Source organism: Heterodontus francisci, chromosome 5 (genome assembly GCF_036365525.1).
Source record: "Heterodontus francisci isolate sHetFra1 chromosome 5, sHetFra1.hap1, whole genome shotgun sequence".
Taxonomy (NCBI): Eukaryota; Metazoa; Chordata; class Chondrichthyes; order Heterodontiformes; family Heterodontidae; genus Heterodontus; species Heterodontus francisci.
In genome coordinates this window covers 32130272-32153356 of record NC_090375.1, presented here as the reverse complement: position 1 = coordinate 32153356, position 23085 = coordinate 32130272, and the positions used below count along the sequence as shown (strand labels likewise).

Here is a 23085-nt window from a genome sequence, read left to right as displayed (position 1 = left end):
AATGAATAATATTCACAGATGCACCACCGAAGTTTACTACACAAAAGGAGTCCATTCCGCCAGTTGTATCAGTCCTGACTAGAACAATTTAAAACTTATCTCATTACTCCTCTCTCCCTGTAATTCTGTATCTTCCTCTGCTTCAGATATTCATTTTTTTCCCCTTCACCACTCCCTCTGGAATCGCATTCCATGCTCCAACAACCCTCTGTGTAATTAAATTTCTCCTAACCTTTTTCCTCACTTTCTTAATGAAAGTTTTAAATTGGTGATGCCCCATCACTGACTCCCCAACCAGAAAAACAATTTGTCCTTATTCGTCCTATCAAAGTCCATCATCATTTAAAGAATATCTTCTCTTCTTTCCCTTATGCTGTTATCTCCAGAGTTCCTCAGTGATCTATCCTTGGTCTCCTCACCTAATTGCTGCCCCTTGGTGACAATACTCTAAGGTTCAGTGTCACTTTCCACATGAAGACATCAGATCCACCAATTCACTTAACGCTTCTACACCTCTGTGCTGTCAGACTGCTTGCCCGACACCCAGTCACAATATATTCCAGTTAAACACTGGGAAGACCAAAGCCATCGACTTTGGCTCTTCCACAAACTCTAGACCCACATCACCTATTCCAGTCTCTCCACCACCACAGTCTTAGGTTGACATGGCAGTTCGCAACCTCAGCCTCCAACGTGTCCCAGAGCTGAACTTCCGATCCGACATCCTCGCCCATCACAAAGTCTGTTTACTTCCACCTGCACACCATCACCTACCTCCACTCCTGCCTTAACCCATTTGCTGCTGAAACCTTCCTCCAAGCCTTTGCAAGCTCCAGACTTGACCATTCCAATGTTCTTCTGCCCAGTCTCCCATTCTCCACACTCTATAAACATCAGTTCATCCAAAACTGTGCTCCCTGTATCCCAATCTAAACAAAGTCTTGCTCACCCATCAATCTTGTTCTTGTTGATCTACATTAGCACCGGTATCTCAATACCTCCAATTTAAAAATTCTCATCACCCTTTCTAATATCTCTTTCTTTGGCTTTAACGTCCAAATCTTTCTTTGATTGCATCTCTGGAAAGAGGCCTGGGATGTTTTACTATATTAAAGGCACTATTAACACAGGCAAGTTGTCATTGTTGTTTGTTATCTTTGGCCTCCTTGTCTCGGGAGACAATGGGTAAGCGCCTGGAGGTGGTCAGTGGTTTGTGAAGCAGCGCCTGGAGTGGCTATAAAGGCCAATTCTAGAGTGACAGACTCTTCCACAGGTGCTGCAGATAAAATTGGTTGTCGGGGCTGTTACACAGTTGGCTCTCTCCTTGCGCTTCTGTCTTTTTTCCTGCCAACTGCTAAGTCTCTTCGACTCGCCACACTTTAGCCCCGCCTTTATGGCTGCCTGCCAGCTCTGGCGATCGCTGGCAACTGACTCCCACGACTTGTGATCAATGTTACAGGACGCCATGTCGCGTTTGCAGACGTCTTTAAAGCGGAGACATGGACGGCCGGTAGGTCTGATACCAGTGACGAGTTTGTAACTCACTATGAATCCCCTGGCTATTGTCCTGGAAACCACTTGAAAACCAAATATTAATGGACTGATTTATGTTGGACTGTTTCTGGATTCACCAGATTTTGAGCCTGCTGAAATCCCATGATGTATTCTACTGAAACTTGTAGCCCTAGTGATGGCAGTTTTCAAACTTCTTCTATCCACCAATCGCAAACAACAGACTACAGAGTTTTCAAATTTCCTGTAACACAGTAATATCTATCACTGGCTAGCTGACCAGTCAGTACAACTTACTTCACACAGTAAAACTCCACTACTTGTAACTTCACCTGTAGAGTATGGCTAACTTGGTGCTTCGTCTCCCTCTGACCTGGGATTCAAGGCTTTTCCTTCTGTCACTGTTGTTTCTCAGCAAACAAAAAAGCACAGGAATGCTACTGGGAGGCAACATTATATATACTTGAAAAGGAGAAATTTGCAGTGCTCCTGGGAAAGAGCAGTGAACTAATGGGACAGCTCATTTCAAACAGCTGGCATAGATATGATGGTCCGAATGGCCTCCATCTGTTCTGTATGATTCTACGATTATCCCTGCCTCCATGCAGTAAATGGAAGTGCCCCAATAGAATAAAACTATTTAGCATAACTATTGGTTCTTTAGGAGTTTTCCTCACCCTGACTTCCACTTGAAAATCTCCAAAGTTGCATGATTGAAATCAGCAGGCCATTTTGTGGGAAATCGCACACATGGACTATGTCCCATCAGTCCAGGGTGCAGCCTTTCTGTGCCTTGTTTGAAGTGTGGGTGAAGATTGTGTACCTCAATAAAATGTGAAATGCTCGACCTTACTCTCGACGTGATCACCGGTACATAACTTTAAAACAATTATATTGCAAGTCGTAATCTTTCACTCTTGCGCTTCAACTATGCTTGGCCATCTGGGAATGCCAAAAAAACTTTTTAAAAAAAGAGAAAAAAGTAAATAAAATGCCAACTCCCTACTGTACACCATTAGGAAACAATGGATTTGTGAGAATCATTACCAGATATTATCCTGAGCTTGGGAATGAGCCAGTTAAATGCTGAGCTTCCTTTTCAGGTTTTATAACATCCAAACTCAATACGATTACAGCATGGAGTCCCTCTGAGATATCTATGTATCTATTGTTTTCCATGTATTTGAATACTTCAGATGAATAAAAGCCTTACAACCTTGCCTAATGAGCCTTACTTAGGCTGTCTGAAGTCAAGTCAAAATGCCTCATTATTAAATCAGATCAGTTCCATGATTAGAATTTAAATTTTAAAAAAAGTTCCAAACCTCAGGGCAGTGTTAATATGGTTCAGCTGTTACTTCAGGCTGCAACGTGCAACATAAATTAGATTCTTTTGTTGTGATATAAAGATTTAGGCATCTGGCTTTTATTTATGTAATAGAGATATTATCCCACGTTAAAACTTGCTCGTGGATTTAAACTTGCAGTGTGCCATCAGGCAGTTTTAAGAGATCACTGAGCAAGAAGCTTGTCGCTTCCTACCAAATAAAATGACTTAACAGATATACAGGAAATACGTGGCTGACCTATAATCAAAACTCCTGTTTTATTCGATGCTTTGTACTTGCATTTGAGCTGCGGCACAACCGATTGTTAAAAAGCTCTTATAAACCATAAACACATACCAAACACTGGTCACACTTCTGTCCCTGGACATTAGACTTGCACCGGCAATGACCAGTCTTGAGGTCACATGGCTTACTGAAGGAGCCGTTCACATTACAGTCACAAGCTGAAATACAAAAGGTAAAACCATAAGTGAACCAGGGAGTTGATCCAAAGACAAGGCAACATATATAACCTGAGGGGGGGGGGGGGGGGGGGGCGGGGGGGAAAAGAGCTTCTTGTAGCTTGTTTCCTTTGCCTCTAGATGGCACTACATATTAACAGGCCACTCGAACTGGGACGCTGATAGGATTTTTCCTTTGCAGTGTTAAATCTAATTTTATACCTATAAATCCTGGCAAATATATCAGGCTAACAGGCAGCTGGTTTTCTGTTCAGTCAACAGGCTTCTACAAAATAGTTGACAAATAGCCATTACTCCCTTCACAAAATGCTGCGCTCTTTGAAAGTGGGTGAAATTGGACTTTTAGTATTTCGATTAGAATCAGTACAATGGTTTATCTTTCAATCTTCAAATCTAGTGAAAGTTCCTACCCTTTTACACCTTCATTTTCACTTGTTTTCCTCAGATTCCCACTGACAATGTACGACAAGTCACAGATAGTGTCCTTCGGTGGTGAGGACAAATAGACATGCACCAAATGAGGAGGAATATCAGCATTTTAAAACATATAAAATATCTAATTGGCTAATGAGTTCTCATCTCTCTCTCTCTTTCTCTCTCCGCAGATGCTGCCAGACATGCTGGAAATTTCCAGCGTTTTCAGTTCTTACTCCAGCTCCTGTAGTATTTTGTTTTTTGTACAATGCTGGACATTTCTGGGATGACAAGCACTGCTGGCATGAGAGGCTAAATTAGGTTGTGTAGCACCCTTTTTTTATGTGCTACGCGACTCGAAAATGGGGTCGAACATGTGCGCACGCAGACCTCCAATAGGCAGAGAGCAGGACGCTCGAGATGGCGGCGAGATGCTGATGTAGATGATGGTGCAGTGCTGAAGTGAAGCCACTGTTTCCATTTTACAATTCCACACTCCAGCCAATGCCCTGTCTTAACCACAGACAGCTGACACGACATTAAAGGGAACGAAGGATCCCCCACCAGTGCTACTTTAAGGGATCATGAAGAATTTACAGATTAGTTGTTGGATTATTTATTCTGGCTTCTGGTGCAATTGTGTGCGTTCTTGGTGTTTTTTTTTTATACTTGGCTCTCTCACACGTTCAATAATTCTTCAAAATATCATAATATATATATCTCTTTCTCTGGCTCAGTGATGTATTGTGTTTTATAATGCTCCTGTGAAGTTCCTTGGGACCTTTTATTGTGTTAATGGCACTATAGAAATATTAGCTGTTCTTGATATTGCAGCACTGACTCAGTTCACAAAGGACTCATATTTCTTGCAGCCACAATGCACCTCCCCTTTAAGAGGTGCAGGCTGCCTTTAAGCAACTTGGGCCCCCTGCTGATCTGTGTAGCCAATGAATGCTGCAGGTCGCACTGACAGAACACAGCATTCACCAATTTAACATGCTGCTTGCATTGCAATGAACAGGCGTGAGTTAATCATTATCCTGCAGCCATCTTTTTTGGGCTTATCCTTTTGGTAAACCCAAAATCTCTTGAATTCAGAGGCTGTTGTTTAACTCCCAATGTCATGAATGAGGCAATTGGATAATAGGAAAAAATTCATTTACATAGCCTGCTATCGAGTCTCTAAGCATTTCACACAATTTATTTCTTGGATTGTTAGGTAGGCAAAAGTGACAGTCAATCTGCACAGCAAGATACCACAAACAGCAGACGAGATGAATTATCAGTAATCTGTTTTTTGGTAGTGTTGGCCAGGAAGACTCCTTGTGTTCTTTAGCGAGTGCCATGGGATCTTTACATCCACCTGAACAGGCAGGCATAGCCTCAGTTAAATATCACAACTGAAGGACACCTCTGACAATACAGCACTCTTTCAAAATTACACTGAAATGGATGTTTAGATTATCTATGTAAAGTCCGAGTAGGATTTGGACTGAGAGGCAAAAATCTCTTCCTGTTTATCCTTTTCATCGCTTCTTCGAAGATTCGGGCAGATCTAGACTCATTTGGGGCCTGGACTCAGGACAGGGGTGGGCTTGGTTGCAAGTGGGTGTACAGTATTTTAGGGAAAAGGGCTCAGGAGCGCAGTGCTCAAGCGGGATGACACTCACTGAGTAACACTCACCGTCTAATCTACAAATAGGTCTAAGCTACAAGTAGGCGACTCAATTTACTTAAATGGATCCTCAAGTCATAGGGAATCACAAGGATCTGTGCTCTGATATTTTGATATATGCAGTGAAACAACTAAAGGGAAGCCAAATAAATGCATGAGAGAGGAAAGGAATAGAATGCTATGCTGATACGGTGAGATGAAATAGGGTTGAAGGAGGCTAGCGTTGAGCATAAACACCATCACTGAATAGTTGGGCTGAATGGCCTGTTTCTGTGCTGTAGAATTCAAACCTTAGGCATTAGTTGCAGTAAAACTAGGGAGCTGACTCCCTTATGGAATCAGTCTTGCGTTCCTCGAAGTCAGCTGGTGTGACAGACGATTGCATGTGTATATCACATCTGTCATTGTGCTGTGTGCTAGCTGAGAAATAAAGTAAGGCTCCAGGAGGGTGGAAGTGCAGTGATGCAGTGTGCTTAGCAAACCCATGTCTTAAACTGCGGACCCGATGGGGCTGAGGAAGGTTTGTCTTTTAGATTATGGCAGATTGATTTCAGCTACAACATATGGTAACAATAAATTGTTTTCATTCCTTCTGCTATGCTGTGCTGTAACAGAGTGAGTCCTACCTTGTGGCTTATGGACAGCTCTGGGGATGTGTTCTGGTGGGTGACATGACTATTTAGTTGCACTGCGGTGGCTGCCTGTCACATCAACATCAAGGCTGTCAACATTGGTAAATCCCAGGCGTGCATTTTTTATTTGCAGTCAGCCATACACGGCTGCTAAGCATTCCTCCCAAAACCACGAAAATGTAAAATTAAAAGGCTCTCACTTGCCAGTGAAATGAATGCAGGGAAATTTCAGCCTTTTCCCTGCTCTATCTCTTTTTGGGCAGTGGATGTCTTCTCAATCTGTGTTAAGTGCCTTCCAGCCAAGCACAAGTTCAAACAACTCTTTTCTTTCATTACTTGTTCCATTAACAGTCCCTGTTTGCCTTGCACCATTACGCCTTGTCATTTAATCACTCCTGCCCTCCACCCTATCACAGGCCTCCTTTTCATTCACTCCACCTTCCCCCCCCCCACCCCAACCCCCCGGCTCAGTCGCTGCTTTATAAACTGTTAAAACTCCAACATCTTCCAGTCCTGAAGAAAGGTCATTCACATGAACCATTTATTTGAAAAAGGTCCCGAGCAGGATGATATGATTGACACCTTGTTAAGGGTCCATAGGTTATCGGGGCTGGGTTTTTTTTTTAAACTTTGGAATAGTGTAAGCCACATGGAAAAATGATTATAAATGCCAGATATTCAGGTCAACGACCTGAAATATTAACTCTGTTTCTTACTCCACAGACTCTGCCTGATCTGCTGAGTGTTTCCCAGCATTTTCTGTCAGTATTTCAGAATTGCAGCATCCGCACTGATTGACTACAGTTTAAACAAGTCGACAGTTAGATTAGTAACTTTATTTCTTCATCCAGCCAGGAAGGGGCGAATTCTCCCAAAGTGTTCTGTCCTCCATTTTCTTCAGTGAAAACAGTTTTTTTTTGTTGGCTTTTTTTTTTGGTGACTTATTCTTTTCTCCATATGCTGCCGCTAATGTCAGAAATTCGTGTCGCTGCCCAGCCTCTCCGAACTGCGCAGACTACTGCTCCAGCCCCATTGCCACTTTGTGCTGAACTTTCACTCTGGGAACACTCCCTGCTAGTGGGAGAGTTTGCACACCCATGTAAAACCAACTCGGTACAGGACCAAGCAGCTCTGCGCTACCAGAAACAGGTCCCTGCATTGAAGGTGTGAAGTTTGATCCTGAGTAAAGAGATTGCAATGTTACTCATGAGCCTCCCATCGAATGTTGGAGCAGATGTAGGCTCATTAGATTTCCTTTTGGACCCAGAGAATTTTCACAGCATTTTCCATTTGATATAACGCCTGGACGATTTTCTCCCAAAACATAGAGAAAAATATTATAAAAGATTTTAAAAATTCTTCCCTTTCCTCTTCTGCACCATATTTTAACTTTTTACTTACTGTGGCAATTTTTGGCAATTACTGCATCGCCGTAGTATCCGTCTGCACACCTCTCGCACAGTCTTCCTGCTGTATTCCTGATACATTTCAGACATTCTCCTGTCACCCGGTCACAATTTCCAGGAACTGACGGGTCGATGTTGTCATTACAGTCACATGGCACACAAGACTCTCCGGGTGTTGTTGGGTTTCCATAGTAACCATTAGCACACCTACGCAGAAAAAATTTACGGATGAGTTTTGAAACCTCTTAATCTAACATGGGTCAGCATGACCTTTCCTGCATCGTTTACAAGACTGATGCTGGAGGTTTCCACTTCTGCATTCACCAGATCAAGATCCTTCTGCCCATTAAAACGTGCAAGTGGAGACGCCAACTAAGAGTTTTTAAAGCTTAAATACAAAACTATAGTTTTGATCTAAACACCTGTAGTTATTCTCGAATGAAGCAATTGGAGTATGGAGCTTCAAAATTTCGTGAAAGGCCCAAATTGTTGATATCGTTTCTAAATAGGCAGTTGGCTTGGAAGTGTTTGATCATTACTGAGGCTCTAAAGGTACCCCAAGCGTTAAACATCTGTTACAAGGTGATCTTTGATTTAATGGATTACCTATGAACAGGCACTTAGAGGGGCTTCACGAGGCTGTTTTAGTCCATGCGTGTGAGTAATGCTGTTACCCAGCGATGTGCTAATCCGCTTATCGCTTGTAATAAAAGGTGGTGTGCATGTTGTATTTTTGAAGAGGCTTAACAACGCAGCATTTGGCAATGACATAAACCACATCAGAAGATAAACCGTCGCGTCACTTGCACAAAATGTCATTTTGGTAACATAGATGCATTGCTGTCTGGCTCTTCTCTCTCCCTGAACAATAAAACAACGCCTGAGGGAAGATGGGGCTTGAATGACACTGGGCACAGATGCCAAAGCAGGTTTCAAGTTGACGGTACAGACTCTATCAATGCCCTGCAACATTAAGAATTTTCTTCCCAAGAATTCCAATTTCTGCTATTATTAGCCCCTTGGTACTGGGGTGGCCCTTGTCAGGTCTTCTGTTATCTCTCGAGGGCTCCAGCAGGTCTTGCCACTGCTGCGGGTGCATGGGTGGCCATTGTCTGTATCCTGATGCCTACATCAGAGTGCTGGCTGGAAAGGGCATGGGCTGTCATTAGAATGGCACCGTGAAGTTACATTCTAGCCATGCCACTTGTGTTGGCTCCTATATCTGAGTACCCACTGTTCAGCAGCAGGGCACCTGAAGGTATCTATTAGATTCTGCAGACCCTCAGAGATATCATCCCCAAGTCTTTGGAAGCGGTTGCCGTCGTACTGAGGCCAGTTGTTCAAGCATCCACTACAGATGCACAACTGTTATTGAAGCCTGTCTGTCTGAGGGTTGGATGTAGGGGTTCACAGTGCCATCAACCATTCCAGGTAGCACTGCATCCTAGAATCATTCAGCACAAAAGAGAACCATTCATCCCATCGAGCCTATGCTGGCTCTTTGACAGAGCTATTCAATTAGTCTCACTCTCCTGCTCTTTCCCCATAGCCTATAATTTTGTTATTTTTCAACTATATGCTCAATTCCCTTTTGAAAGTGACTATTGAATCTACTTCTACCACCCTTTCAGGCAGTTCATTCCAGATAACAACTCACTTGGTAAAAAAACTTCTCCTCGTCTTCCCATCATATCCTTCTAATCTACCATCATCGCCCCTCTGCTCAAACTCCTTGATCCCTCTGTCTTTGCAAACTACTGCCCATCTCCAACCTCCCTTTCCTCAACAACATCCTTTCTTGTGATCTTGCCTCCCAAATCCATGTCCATCTTTCCTGGAACTCCATGTTTGAATCTCTCCAATCAGGCTTCCGACCCTGCCACAGTACCGAAACAGCTCTTAGCAAAGTCACAAATAACATCCTACGTGAATGTGACCATGATAAACATGACTCCTTGTCCTTCGCGACTTGACTCAGCATTGACACAGTTGACAAAAGTTCCAACACCTCTCCTCCATTGTCCAGCTGGGTTCCATTCTTATCAATCTAATCACAGTCAGCAATGGCTTCTCGTCCCACTTCCTCACTGTTACCTCTGGGGTTCCCCAACGATCGATCCTTGTTCCCCTCCTATTTCTCATCTACATGCTGCTCCTTGGCGACATCATTCAGAAACACAGCGTCAGTTTCCACTTGTATACTGACGACACCCATTTCATCACCTTCTCCCTCGACTCCTCCAGTGTCTCTAAATTGTCACGCTGCTTCTCCAACATCCAGTATTGGATGAGCAGAAATTTCATCCAACTAAATATTGGGACAGTTTGCGGAAATGAGTTCCAAACTTCTACCACCCTTTGTTGTAAAAAAAACCCCATCTGGTTCACAAATATCCTTTAGAGAAGGAAATCTGCCATCCTTATCTGGTCTGGCCTGCATATGACTACAGACCCTCAGCAACTCTTAACTACTGGAAATTATAGACCGGTGAGCCTTACGTCAGTGGTAGGGAAATTATTAGAGAGGATTCTTCGGGACAGGATTTACTCCCATTTGGAAACAAATGGACTTATTAGCGAGAGGCAGCATGGTTTTGTGAAGGGGAGGTCGTGTCTCACTAATTTGATTGAGTTTTTTGAGGAAGTGACAAAGATGATTGATGAAGGAAGGGCAGTGGATGTTATCTATATGGACTTCAGTAAAGCCTTTGACAAGGTCCCTCATGGCAGACTGGTACAAAAGGTGAAGTCACACGGGATCAGAGGGGAGCTGGCAAGATGGATACAGAACTCGCTCTGTCATAGAAGACAGAGGGTAGCAGTGGAAGGGTGCTTTTCTGAATGGAGGGATGTGACTAGTGGTGTTCCGCAGGGATCAGTGCTGGGACCTTTGCTGTTTGTAGTATATATAAATGATTTGGAGGAAAATGTAGCTGGTCTGATTACTAAGTTTGCGGACGACACAAAGGTTGGTGGAGTTGCGGACAGTGATGAGGATTGTCAGAGGATACAGCAGGATATAGATCGGTTGGAGACTTGGGTGGAGAAATGGCAGATGGAGTTTAATTCGGACAAATGTGAGGTAATGCATTTTGGAAGGTCTAATGCAGGTGGGAAGTATACAGTAAATGGCAGAACCCTTAGGAGTATTGACAGGCAGAGAGATCTGGGCGTACAGGTCCACAGGTCACTGAAAGTGGCAACGCAGGTGGATAAGGTAGTCAAGAAGGCATACGGCATGCTTGCCTTCATCGGTCGGGGCATAAAGTATAAAAATTGGCAAGCTGTACAGAACTTTAGTTAGGCCACACTTAGAATATTGCATGCAATTCTGGTCGCCACACTACCAGAAGGACGTGGAGGCTTTGGAGAGGGTACAGAAGAGGTTTACCAGGATGTTGCCTGGTCTGGAGGGCATTAGCTATGAGGAGAGGCTGGATAAACTCGGATTGTTTTCACTGGCGGCACAGTGGCGCAGTGGTTAGCACCGCAGCCTCACAGCTCCAGGGACCCGGGTTCGATTCCAGGTACTGCCTGTGTGGAGTTTGCAAGTTCTCCCTGTGTCTGCGTGGGTTTTCTCCGGGTGCTCCGGTTTCCTCCCACAAGCCAAAAGACTTGCAGGTTGATAGGTAAATTGGCCATTATATAAATTGTCACTAGTGTAGGTAGGTGGTAGGGAAATATAGGGACAGGTGGGGATGTTTGGTAGGAATATGGGATTAGTGTAGGATTAGTATAAATGGGTGGTTGATGTTCGGCACAGACTCGGTGGGCCGAAGGGCCTGTTTCAGTGCTGTATCTCTAATCTAATCTAAACTGGAACGACGGAGATGGAGGGGCGACATGATAGAGGTTTACAAAGTTATAAGCGGTATGGACAGAGTGGATAGTCAGAAGCTTTTTCCCAGGGTGGAAGAGTCAGTTTCTAAGGGACATAGGTTTAAGGTGAGAGGGGCCAAGTTTAGAGGGGATGTGTGTGGAAAGTGCTTTACACAGAAGGTGGTGAGTGCCTGGAACTTGTTGCCGGTGGAGGTGGTGGAAGCAGGTACCATAGAGACGTTTAAGAGGCATCTTGACAAATACATGAATAGGATGGGAATAGAGGGATACGGACCCCGGAAGTGCAGAAGATTTTAGTTTAGGCAGGCATCAAGATTGGAGCAGGCTTGGAGGGCCGAATGGCCTGTTCCTGTGCTGTACTGTTCTTTGTTCTTTGTTCTACCCTCTGAAGTGGCCTAACAAGCCACTAAGTTCAAGGGCAATTAGGGATGGGCAATAAATGCTGGCCTTGCCAGCAATGCTCACATCCCAAGAATTATTTTTTTTTAAACCCCAACCAGTGGAAATAGTTTCTCCGAATCTACCCTATCTGTTCCCCTTAATATCTTGACTACTCCAATCAAATCATAAAGAAACTAAAATTGTCTGTGGCAAAGCATTAATTACACCTGAACCAAATACCATTTACCAACATTCCACAGTTTCCATCTATTACCTGTCACATCTGGATCCTGTGTAGCCCAGCCGGCATTGGTCACATATGATGCTTCCTGTTTTGTTTAAGCGGCATGTGGGACTGAAACTAGAGAAATAATAAACATTAGAAGTGATTCAGTTATTAAAACATTAGAGCGTCCACAGAAATGGTATTAAGTGGGTAAAAAAAAACACAGTCCTTTTAAATTAAGTTGTTTGAGAATTGATTGACAGAGTGGCTTAAGTATTGGTCTTTTACCTCTGGGATGGGACCTTGTTTTACATCCAGTTCAAACTGATGGGATACATTGACTGTAAGGGTCCTTTGTGAAATAAGTTTAATCCAGTGTCCAGTAGGACCAGGACCCTAAAATAAGAGCAAAATACTGCAGATGCTGAAAATCTGAAATAAAAACAAGAAATGCTGGAACCACTCAGCAGGTCAGGCAGCATCTGTGGAAAGAGAAGCAGAGTTAACGTTTCGGTTCCGAAGAAGGGTCACTGACCCGAAACGTTAACTCTGCTTCTCTTTCCACAGATGCTGCCAGACCTGCTGAGTGGTTCCAGCATTTCTTGTTTTTATTTAGGACCAGGACCCTAGCTGGTTTGGCACTAACTTGACAATCTATCTCAGATAGCCAGAGTGGGAAATGGAACAACATCAGTCGGACTGCTCTTCTTGAGTTGAGGGATTAAGACCCATTGTTGGGTGGAGTAGAGGGAAGTTTACATCTAACTGAGGTTTTGAGTGCCCAAAATAGGAAAGTGTCCCTCTTTTCCAGGGTGAACATCCCTCACCTTTAATCTTTCCTCCATGATAGAAAGAAACTGCGGATGTGGTTAGGGGTTGAGAAGAGTTGGCTCACAAAGGCATAAAGAATATATGGTTTCTATCACTAATGTTAAGTCAGATGATGAAAAGGTTCAGCTCTTTTAATGAATAAAAAGCAGTTAAGTTTAAAGAAATTGTTCATTCAGAACGATTTCCGCTTTCTACTCTCACATCTACCATTCCCAGGGTGCAAATCTTTGCTCCAAAACAGGGAATTTATTTTGAATAAACATAATAATTGTTATTTCATCACAGGGTTAAAATGGTTCTCTTAGCTAAGTATCCAAATGATAATATAACCTTGAATCTCTGCTTCAGACCCCAATCATTTAACCTAAAATGGGATTTTTAATATGGTGGCTACATTGATGATGGGACATTGGCTTTAGATGTCGATTCAGTCACAGCATTTTACAGTTAGGTTATAGAATATAGAATAGTTTATTCTATGCTGTAAAATATTACATACCAGTGCAGGAGATCATAAATGTTCTATGCAGTATATTTCATGTACCCAAAATGTATGTGCAGAAAGGATCTATTTATTGTCAAATCTGTTGTGAAATTTCCTCTTTATTGTGTATAATAATTTCCTTGCACTACATAGCATAGCAGACTTACTTGTTAGAGGAAATATTCAGTGGGCAGGCACATGGTTGGCAATCCTCAGTAGTCCCTCTGGTGGGATCACCATATAAACCAAGGGAGCACTGATTACAGTTTGGTCCAGTTGTGTTGTGCTGACAGTCCTGGACAGCAGTGAAAAAAGAAAGACTTGCATTTATATAGCACCATTCACAATATCAGGAAGTCCCAAAGTGCTTCACAGCCATTTAAGTACTTTTGAAGCGTAGTCACTGTTGTAGTGCAGGAAATGTGACAGCCAATTTGCACACAGCAAGCCCCCATGAACAGCAGTGTGATGATGATAAGATAATCTTTTTTTGTGATGTTGACTGAGGGATAAATATCGGCCAGGACACTGGGGATAACTCCCCTGCTCTTCTTTGAATGGTGCCATGGGATCTTTTATGCCCACCTGAGAGGGCAGACAGGACCTTGGATTAAAATCTCATCCAAAAGACAGCACCTCCAACAGTGCAGCATCCCTTCAGTACTACACTGTCAGACTGGATTTGTACACCTGAAGTGGGACTTGAACCCTCAACCTTCTAACTCAGAAGAAAAAGTGCTTACAACTGAGCCAGAGACACATCCAAAAAATAATAAGTGGGAAAAAAGTGCTGAATGCAATGACAAATTCTTCTTTCCCCTCACCAAGAAATGTAAACAGTCTTATTCTAAAATACAATCCTTTAAAAGTTGAAGTCACACACCCCAAACAGGTACAATACCATGAAAGACTTTCAGATAAGTGCACATTTGTTGCTACCGTCCTTATTTAAGAAAGATTTTACAAATGAATATGACATTGTACAAGAGCCGGCTCCTATGTACCAGGATAACAATGCTCTTCTTTTGGGATTTTACCCTCGCATCTGATTGCATATCCGATAAATCGTATTAACTGGAACTTACCAAGCAAGTGCCATTGGTGTCACATTCTGTAGCGTGGCCATTGCATTCACACTGTTGACAGATGCCTCCAAACAATATTCCATCCACTCGATAAAAACCTGGGATGCAAGACTGTTGAAAATAATATTTGAGTAAAAGAATCTCACTGCAGAGCATTTCTGATCTCTGAATGCTCTAATATTCCCAGTTGTCATTTATTGGACATTTCTAAAAATCTCTTTCTTGGGCTCATTTTTTAAAAATAAAATGTGGGTCATTTTCCGAGTGCATCTTGTGGGGGAGGGGGTGTGGGTGCGAAACATCTACAAAAGAGCCCACGATTTTCACAGAGGCACTGCCAGAGAATGAGCTTGCCCCGCCCAGGTGCTGGAAGGTGGGATTAGATTGGGCGGATAGTTTTTTTTCAGCCGATGCAGACATCATGGGCTGAAGCGCCACTTTGTGCGCCGTGACTTTTCTATGGTTCTATGGTTCTAAAGTATACTACCTTTTAAATAGAAAGCATAACATCATGTCAGGAAGTTATGTTCATGTAGAAAGTACAATCCAATTAATAATGTAAACAATGGCATGGGAGTTCATATTAAGTGTCAGGGTCACGCTCTTTGTGCCCCTGAAGATGCCTGTGTGCCATGTTTTACTTAGGATGGCAGGTGATGGCGGAGAGATTGCATTGCCCATCGGATGGCACCAGTGAGAAGCCCCAGCCATTTTCAGTGTCAGAATACTTTTGGCAAGCTACCAGCACTGCATAGGGGCTCTTAAAGGTGGGGATGTGAAGGACGAAGGGACCTGCAGCAGCTGAGAACATTCATACATCTCCTTGCACTTCCAAAAATGAGTGTCATAGTGTTTTTTTCCCCTATTTTCAGTGCAGCTTGTAGCTGCCCCTTTAAGGTCAGCAGCCCTGGAACTGCGCCTCATTAGACAACATTGTGAGGTGAAAATAGGGCTGTAACACCACAGCAATCCACCTTCTGGTCTAAGGTTCAACACTAGGAGTGGAGCCTTAAAAATCACCTTTAGTTTCAGAAAGATATGGATGTCTACTGTGATGGAAACCACACCTGCCAAATGGAAACATATCAATTTCTTCATATGGAACACTACTTGAACATTTACTGGACATTAAACATAACTTGTTTAAAAAGACTACAGAGCTGAATGGCTGAAAACATGGCTGCACATTTGTATTCTGAGAGACAGTTGAATAGAGAGACAATGGGAGTGCTCCCTGATTCAATTAGCAAGATTGGGCTGTGCAGCCGTGATGATCCACATCTTGTTTGTGTAAGAGCCAGCACTCCACCAACAGCACCACCCCCCTCCCCCCCCACCGAGTGTGCCTAGTATGCTTTGAAGAATCAGCAACCCTCACAGGCAATGCTATTTCAAACAAAGAGCTGGTCACATGACTAACCTGCTGGCCAACCTGGGAATTGATTGAATTATGCCTCACAGAAAAGTTTGGGGCAGACTACAATTGAACTTCAAGAAGAAAGCACTGCTTTCTCCCTGTCCCTCTCTCATGCAAAGTTCCAGGGACCCACGGAAACAACTTAAGCCTCAAGACAGAGGCTTCTGGTACCAGAGAAACAAGTTTGAAATTGTGCACTGGCCCCAATAGGAACTGCAGGACTTAACTCCAATCAAGGTCTTTACATCCAAACCAAAGACAGTAACTGAATTCCATTGTTTACTCCAAACCAACCCCCCCATCTTTATTCTTTCTCCCCCTCTGTATCCATGTGTGAGTGTGTGCTTATCACGTATGCATGCTAGTGTGGTTGCGTCGTGTATTTTTTAGTAACTTTAACTGAGTTAGAGTGTTAAGGCTAATAAACCTACACCTTTCTTGCTTAAACCTAAGGAAGCTTGTCTGATTGGTTCACTTACAATTGCAATTAGAGGGCACTGATGTGAAGTTAAAAACACTGTGTTTTAATAGTTAAACCCTGTTACGACCAAACCAGGAAAGGGGCCAGAGGGGAGCCTGAGAACCCTTCCTCACCCGGTCGTAACAGAAATTTGGGGACTAATGTCCGGATTGGACCCACAGACAAATGAGAAATTGGAAGTGGGAAATCAAATTGATCCCAATCAAAAGAGAAAAGATTTCAATAAAGGTTTTCTTGTGGTTGTGTGTGCTAGAATACTAACATGTCCGCAACCGAAGCCAGAAACTACCCAAGCCAGGGTGAAGTAACTTGGGATAAGTTAAAAGCGCTGTCTATGGAAGAGTAGTGAAATTTGGCTGAGCAGTGTGGGATCACTGTCCGTGCCAAGGCTAGCAAGTCCGAACTCCTAAGACTAGTGGCCAACCATTTTTCCTTCGAATCTGAAGAATCAGAGACCGGGTCAGAAATAGACTCCGACAGGGTATTGACAGATACAACTTGAACAGAGGACTCTTGAATTAGAAGACAGGGAAAGAGAAAGAGAGGACAGGGAGAGAGAAAGAAATTTCCAGAAGGAACGGGAGGAAAGAGAGCTGAGGCGGCTTGAGTTAACTAGGGGGCGACAGAGTGACCCCAGTGAAAGCATGGAAAATACAAGTGGTGCAGGGCTGTGTGCTGGGTTTTTAAAATGTTCCCAATTAATTCCAAAATTCAATGAGGGTGACATGGAAGCATTTTTTGTATCTTTTGAGAAACTTGCAAGGCCGTTAAAATGGCCGGCTAAGAACTGGGCTCCAGTGCTACAAAGTAAGCTAATAGGAAAAGCCCATGAGGTCTATTCCCTGTTGCCAGATGAGAGTTCATCAAATAATGAACTGACAAAAAAAGCTATCCTCGGGGCATATGAGCTCGTACCGGAAGCTTACCGCCAGAAATTCCGAACCCTCAGGAAACAGACTGATCAAACTTACTTAGAGTTTGAGAGAAGAAAGCAGCTAGCTTTTGACCAGTGGTTGATGGCTGTTAAAGTGCAACAGAGCTATGAAAACCTCAGAGAGGTAATTCTCCGAGGAATTTAAAAACTCTCTCCCCTTCTCCATAAAGACCCATGTGGAAGAACGAAAAGTACATAGAGGGAGGCAAGCCACAGTTCTGGCTGATGAGTTTGCTCTAATTTACAAGTCGGTTCTCCAGGGGAAAGCCCTTCCTAGTCACCCCCACAAATCCGAAAAGGACAAAGGGTGGGAAGGTGATAGGAGCCCAAGCAGTCCTGGGAGAGAAAGAAAAGCAGGAGACACAAGGGGCCCTCCTCCAGCCAAAAAGGATAGTTCTGTAAGTAGGAGTGAGACCCAGAGGCCTGTGTGTTTCCATTGTAATAAGGCAGGTCATCTGCGAGTTGACTGCTGGAAACTACGGGGAAAGCCTGTCTGGTTAATCAGGGCACAACTGCTCAGGTGAAGGAGAAAGGACCCTGATGGAAAGCACAGCTTTAACTGCAGCAATAATAAGTCCCAGAGAAAAATACTGTTATGGGTGCAGGAAAATGTTATAGGATCCCTGAAGATTATCAGGATTTTGTATCCAAAGGGAGAGTAATCCCATACCCCTCGAGTGGGGCAAGCAAGCCCATAGTAAACTTCAGGGATACAGGGGTCACTAGATCCCTCTTGTGGGGAAAAGGTCAGACCTTCCCCCCAGAGAGTGCAGTAAATACCAGAATGGTGGTGAATGGTATTGGAGGGCAGTGTACGTCTGTACCTTTACACCAGGTGCACTTGGAGTGCGACCTAGTTTTGGAACTGGTGACCATAGGTATTGTCCCTAGTTTGCCTGTGGGTAGGGTTGACCTGCTCCTAGGTAATGATCTGGCGGGGGAGAAGGTGGTACCTTCCCCAGGAGTGACAGAGAGACCGAAGGAGGTCAGAGAGACAGGGCAGTGACAGGAGACGATCCCCTGCAGTTCCCCCAAATGTGTAGTGAATCGGGTCATGATCAAACCAGCACCCCCAGCGGAGACTGAATTGGCACTGCAGACAGATGACCGTGAGGTCTGTCTGTCTGAAACTTTCTTTAGAAAATTAGAGGACCCAGGGAATGGATAAAATGGATCTTCCCTAGCTGAGGCTCAGCGAGCCGGCCCTGTACTTGACAGAGTTAGCAGAAGCTGCCCAGACTGAAACTGAAGCAGAGCGAGTCCCTGATTGCTACTATTTAAAGAATGAGGTACTGATGAGGAAATGCAGTTCTCCTCACAGACCTGAGAGCAAGGAGTGGACAGTAGTTCACCAGTTAGTGGTGCCACAGAGGTACTGAAGGGAAATATAAAGACTACAGTGGCTGTACATGCCGGTATATGAAAAAACAAATCCCGCATAAGACAGCAGTTTGACTGGCCAAAACTCCACAAAGATGTGGTGGAGTACTGTAGATGTTGCCACATGTGCCAGGTTGAGGGGAAACCCCAACCTGCAGTGAAATTTGCACTCCTAAGTCCTATACTGGAGTTTGGAGGACCCTCCAGCAGAAGGCTGGTGAACTGTAAGGGATCCCTGCCGAGAACAAAAGGGGACAGACAGGCACAGGGTTGGCAAAATGTTAGAGAGGAAAGGGGAAAAGGGGACAAAGAGGACAGGTTGAAGGAGGTCCGGGAGGATTCCCAAAGGGAAACCCCTACTGTCCAGTCAACCAACCCCGAAATGTTGGAAAACTAGATCCCACATCCGCCTATGTAAATGCAGACACTAGAAGCACCCCACCAGGGTTGCTAACAGCATTTACAGAAACCTGCAGGGTCAAAGAAAGCCCTCAAGAGGGCAGAGAAACCGTGAGGGCGATGCCTTACCTGGTCAAAGTGCCACAGGGGGTTGCAGTAGAATCCCCTTTTAGCCTGTCAGAACAGGCTAAGGGAATTTAAGCGTTGGTAATTAAGAAAAGATTTGGAGAAATAAATAGTGAAAGATTTTAGTTACTGGGTGGTGAATCAGTATCAAAAGGTACATAAAGTCAGGATTGGAATTGGAAGCATTGAGGGAGTAGTGGGATGAGAAGGAATTTTCAATGCTTTATAATAAGTGGCATGTGAAGCTAAATCAACCATAGAATCATTGAATGATATGGCACAGAGGAGGCCATTTGTCCCATCATGCCTGTGCCAGCTCTTTGGAAGAGCTATCTAAATAGTCCCACTCTCCTGCTCTTTCCCCCAAATCCCTGCAAATTCTTCCCTTTGAAGTATTCATCCAATTCCTCTTTTGAAAGTTATTACGGAACCTGCTTCCATCACCCTTTTCAGGAGATCCATTCCAGATCACAGTAACTCTCTTCAAGTTCCGATGAGATTAGCTCACACTGTATAGCAGAAACGAAGATAAACACTTGAAGAAAAAATATTGAAGATGGAAAATGACCATAGTCCATCGATTAAAAACAGCACATGTTATGAAGTCTACTTTGTAAAAACGGAGATCGAATTGGAGATGTCCAGACATCACTTTGGAAGATATATTTCCTGAACAGATAATATACTGGTGTGTGTCATTCCTAGCTCTTCACTTTGTGTCGACCATTTTCATGGTCTAGTTAATGGTGCTCTGTTGTATACTTGGGAAGGAAGGGCATGGGTAGTTCTGCATAACTGAAAGGAAACGGTTCCTCAATGTTACAACATTAGCACAAGTTGACTGTAACACAAGAGCCAAAATCCCTTTAGTATCCTCCCTCTAGCACTGAAAATGTTTATATCAAGAGATGAGTTTTCTGTATTACCTCACAGGAAATGCCAGAGTAGCCTGGTGGGCATTCACAGTGTTCAACGTCCACTGCAGGAACAATGTCAATAGCATTAGGGTTTGCTACATCCAAGGTGACAGTACTCAGCCTGAAAGTACAAAGATTTCCCATCGTCATTACACTTTACAAAGCGAGGTGGATCAATTGTGGTTTTTTTAGGATAAATAAACACAATGTCTGCTTACACTAGGGAGGAAAAACTAAGCTCTGCACCACTAGGTAGGTTATTGTTAAGTGCCACTCAGACTTGTATTCAGTCTCATTCAAGTTTGGCTTATATCCAGTTGGTTAATTAAATCAGCATTATGATTAATCAAATAAAAATGCCCCATAATTGTGACGTTGACAGCTAAACTGCAAACACCTCTACCAATCTAACACCATATTTACATCATTGGAGGCACTAATATTGTTTAAGAGGTATTTCCAGATTCTATGCTTTTCCTGGCAAAACATTTATATACATGGCAACCATCAGTATTTCATGGCGACAACATTTTGGGTGTCCAGTCATAGAGTCATTACGACACAGAAGGAGGCCATTCACCCATCCAGTCCATGCCAGCTCTCTGCAGAGCAATTCAATCAGCCCCACTCCCCGGCTCTATCCCAGTAGCCCTGCGAGTTTATTTCGCTCAAATGCCCATCCAATTTCCTTTTGAAATAATTAATTGTCTCCACTTCCACCAGCATTGTAGGCAGCGTATTCCAGGTCATTACCATTTGCCGTGTAAAAAGGTTCTTCCTCACATTTCACCCTGCATCTCTTGCCCAAAACTTTAAATCTGTGTCCCCTAGTCCTTGTACATCAGATACTGGGAGCAGCTTTTCTTTGTCCACCTTATCCAAACCTGTCAGAATCTTGTACACATCTATCAAATCTCTCCTCATTCTCCTTTGCTTCAAGGAGAACAATCCCAGCTTCTCCAACCTAAATTTGTAGCTGAAATCCCTCACCCCTGGAACCATTCTGGTAAATTTCCTCTGCACCCTCTCAAGAACTCTCACATCCTTTCTCAAGTGTGGTGACCAGAACTGGACACAACTCTAGTTTTAGCCTAACCAGAACTTTATAAAGGTTCAGCATAACTTCCCTGCTTTTTACTCACTACCTCTATTTATAAAGCCCAAGATCCTATAGGCTTTGCTAACTACTCTCTCATTGTAAGAGCTTCTACGGGTGTATAAAAAGGAAGAGAGTAGCTAAAGTAAGTGTGGGACCCTGAGAGGATGAGACTGGGGAATTAATAACACGGAACAGGGAAATGGCAGATAATTTAAACCAATACTTTGCATCAGTCATCACAGTGGAGGACACGTTAAACATCCCAACAATAATAGATGAACAAGGTGTAAATGGGAGGGAAGAGCTTGTAACAATCTCTATCACGAGGGAAAAAATGCTTGACAGGCTGATGGGACTAAAGGCAGACAAGTGGCCTGCATCCAAGGGTTTTAAAAGAAGTGGCTGCAGAGATAGTGGAGGCATTGGTCGCAATATACCAAAACTCACTGGATTCCGGTAGGGTACCAGCAGATTGGAAAACAGCTAATGTGACACCCCTATTCAAGAAAGGAGGGAGACAGAAAACAGGAAACGAGAGACCTAGAGCTTAACATCTGTCATTGGGAAAATGCTAGAGTCCATTATTAAGGAAGAATAGCAGGACATTTAGAATAACAATGTAATCAAACAGAGTCAATGTGGTTTTATGAAAAGGAAATCATGTTTGACAAATTTGTTAGAGTTCTTTGAGGATAATACAAGCAGAGTGGATAAAAGGGAACTGGTAGATGTATTGTATTTGGATTTTCAGAAGGCATTCGATAAGGTGCCACATAAAAGGTTATTGCACAAAATAGGAGCTTAGGGTATTGGGGTAATGTGTTGGCATGGATTGAGGATTGGTTAACACACAGAAGGCAGAGAGTTGGGATTAATGGGTCTTTTTCAGGTTGAAAAGCCGTAACTGGTGGGGTGCCACAAGGATCGGTCCTAGGGCATCAACTATTTTCTATCTATATTAATGACTTGGAGGAACGGACAGACTGTCGCGTATCCAAATTTGCTGATGATACAAAAATAGGCGGGCAGGCATGTTGTGATGAGGACACAGAGGACACAAAGAATCTGCAAAGGGATTATAGATAGGTTAAGTGAGTGGGCAAAAACTTGGCAGATGGGGAAAGTGTGAGGTCATCCACTTTGGTAGGAAGAATAAAAAGGCAGATTATTATTTAGATGGAGAAAGACTACAAAATACTGCAGTACAGAAGGATCTGGGTGTTCTTGTGCATGAAACACAAAAGGTTAGCATGCAGGTGCAGCAAGTAATTAGGAAGGCAAATGGAATTTTGGCCTTTATTGCTAGGGGGTTAGAGTTTTAAAAAAAGGGAAGTCCTGTTACAACTGTACAGGGTGTTGGTGAGGCCACACCTGGAGTACTGCGTACAGTTTTGGTCCCCGTATTTAAGGAAGGATATACTGGCATTGCAGGCAGTTCAGAAAAGGTTCACTAGGCTGATTCCTGGGATGATGGGGCTGTCTTATCGAGAACGGCTAAACAGGATAGGTCTTTATTCATTGGAGTTTAGAAGAATGAGGGGTGATCTTATTGAGACATATAAGATTCTAAGGGGGCTCGACAGGGTAGATGTTGAGAAGATGTTTCCACTGGTGGGGGAATCTCGAACAAGGGGACATAGTTACAGAATAAGGGGGCCACACATTAAAAACTGAGATGCGAAGGAATTTCTTCTCTCAGAGGGTGGTGAATCTCTGGAATTCTCTGCCTCAGAGAGTTGTGGAGGCTAGGTCACTAAATGTATTTAAGGAGGAGGTAGATAGATTTTTGAAATCTCGGGAGTTGAGGTTAGGCAGAGCAGGCCCGAAAGAGGAGTTGAGGCCTGGGCCAGATCAGTCATGATTTTATTGAATGGCGGGGCAGGCCTGAGGAACTGAATGGTCTACTCCTGCTCCTATTTCTTATGTTCTTATATGTTCTGCCACCTTTAGAGATCTATGCACATGAACTCCAAGGTCCTTCTGTCCTGTACAATCTTTAGAACTGTGCCATTTAGTCTATATTGCCTCTCCCTATC

General features: G+C 43.5%; 1 protein-coding gene across 3 annotated transcripts in view; it reads right to left on the bottom strand.

Annotated features, from left to right (window-relative positions):
- Positions 1–23085, bottom strand: part of lama1 (laminin, alpha 1) — a 386693-nt gene that overhangs the window by 166529 nt on the left and 197079 nt on the right. For all 3 annotated transcript variants that reach the window (XM_068031281.1, XM_068031282.1, XM_068031283.1), the window contains exons 15-20: positions 19960–20071; positions 14297–14407; positions 13379–13506; positions 11945–12031; positions 7445–7656; positions 3198–3304 (exon numbers count right to left, since the gene is read on the bottom strand). In XM_068031281.1, the coding sequence (XP_067887382.1) occupies positions 3198–3304; positions 7445–7656; positions 11945–12031; positions 13379–13506; positions 14297–14407; positions 19960–20071 (757 nt within the window). The remainder of the gene's footprint in view (positions 1–3197; positions 3305–7444; positions 7657–11944; positions 12032–13378; positions 13507–14296; positions 14408–19959; positions 20072–23085) is intronic.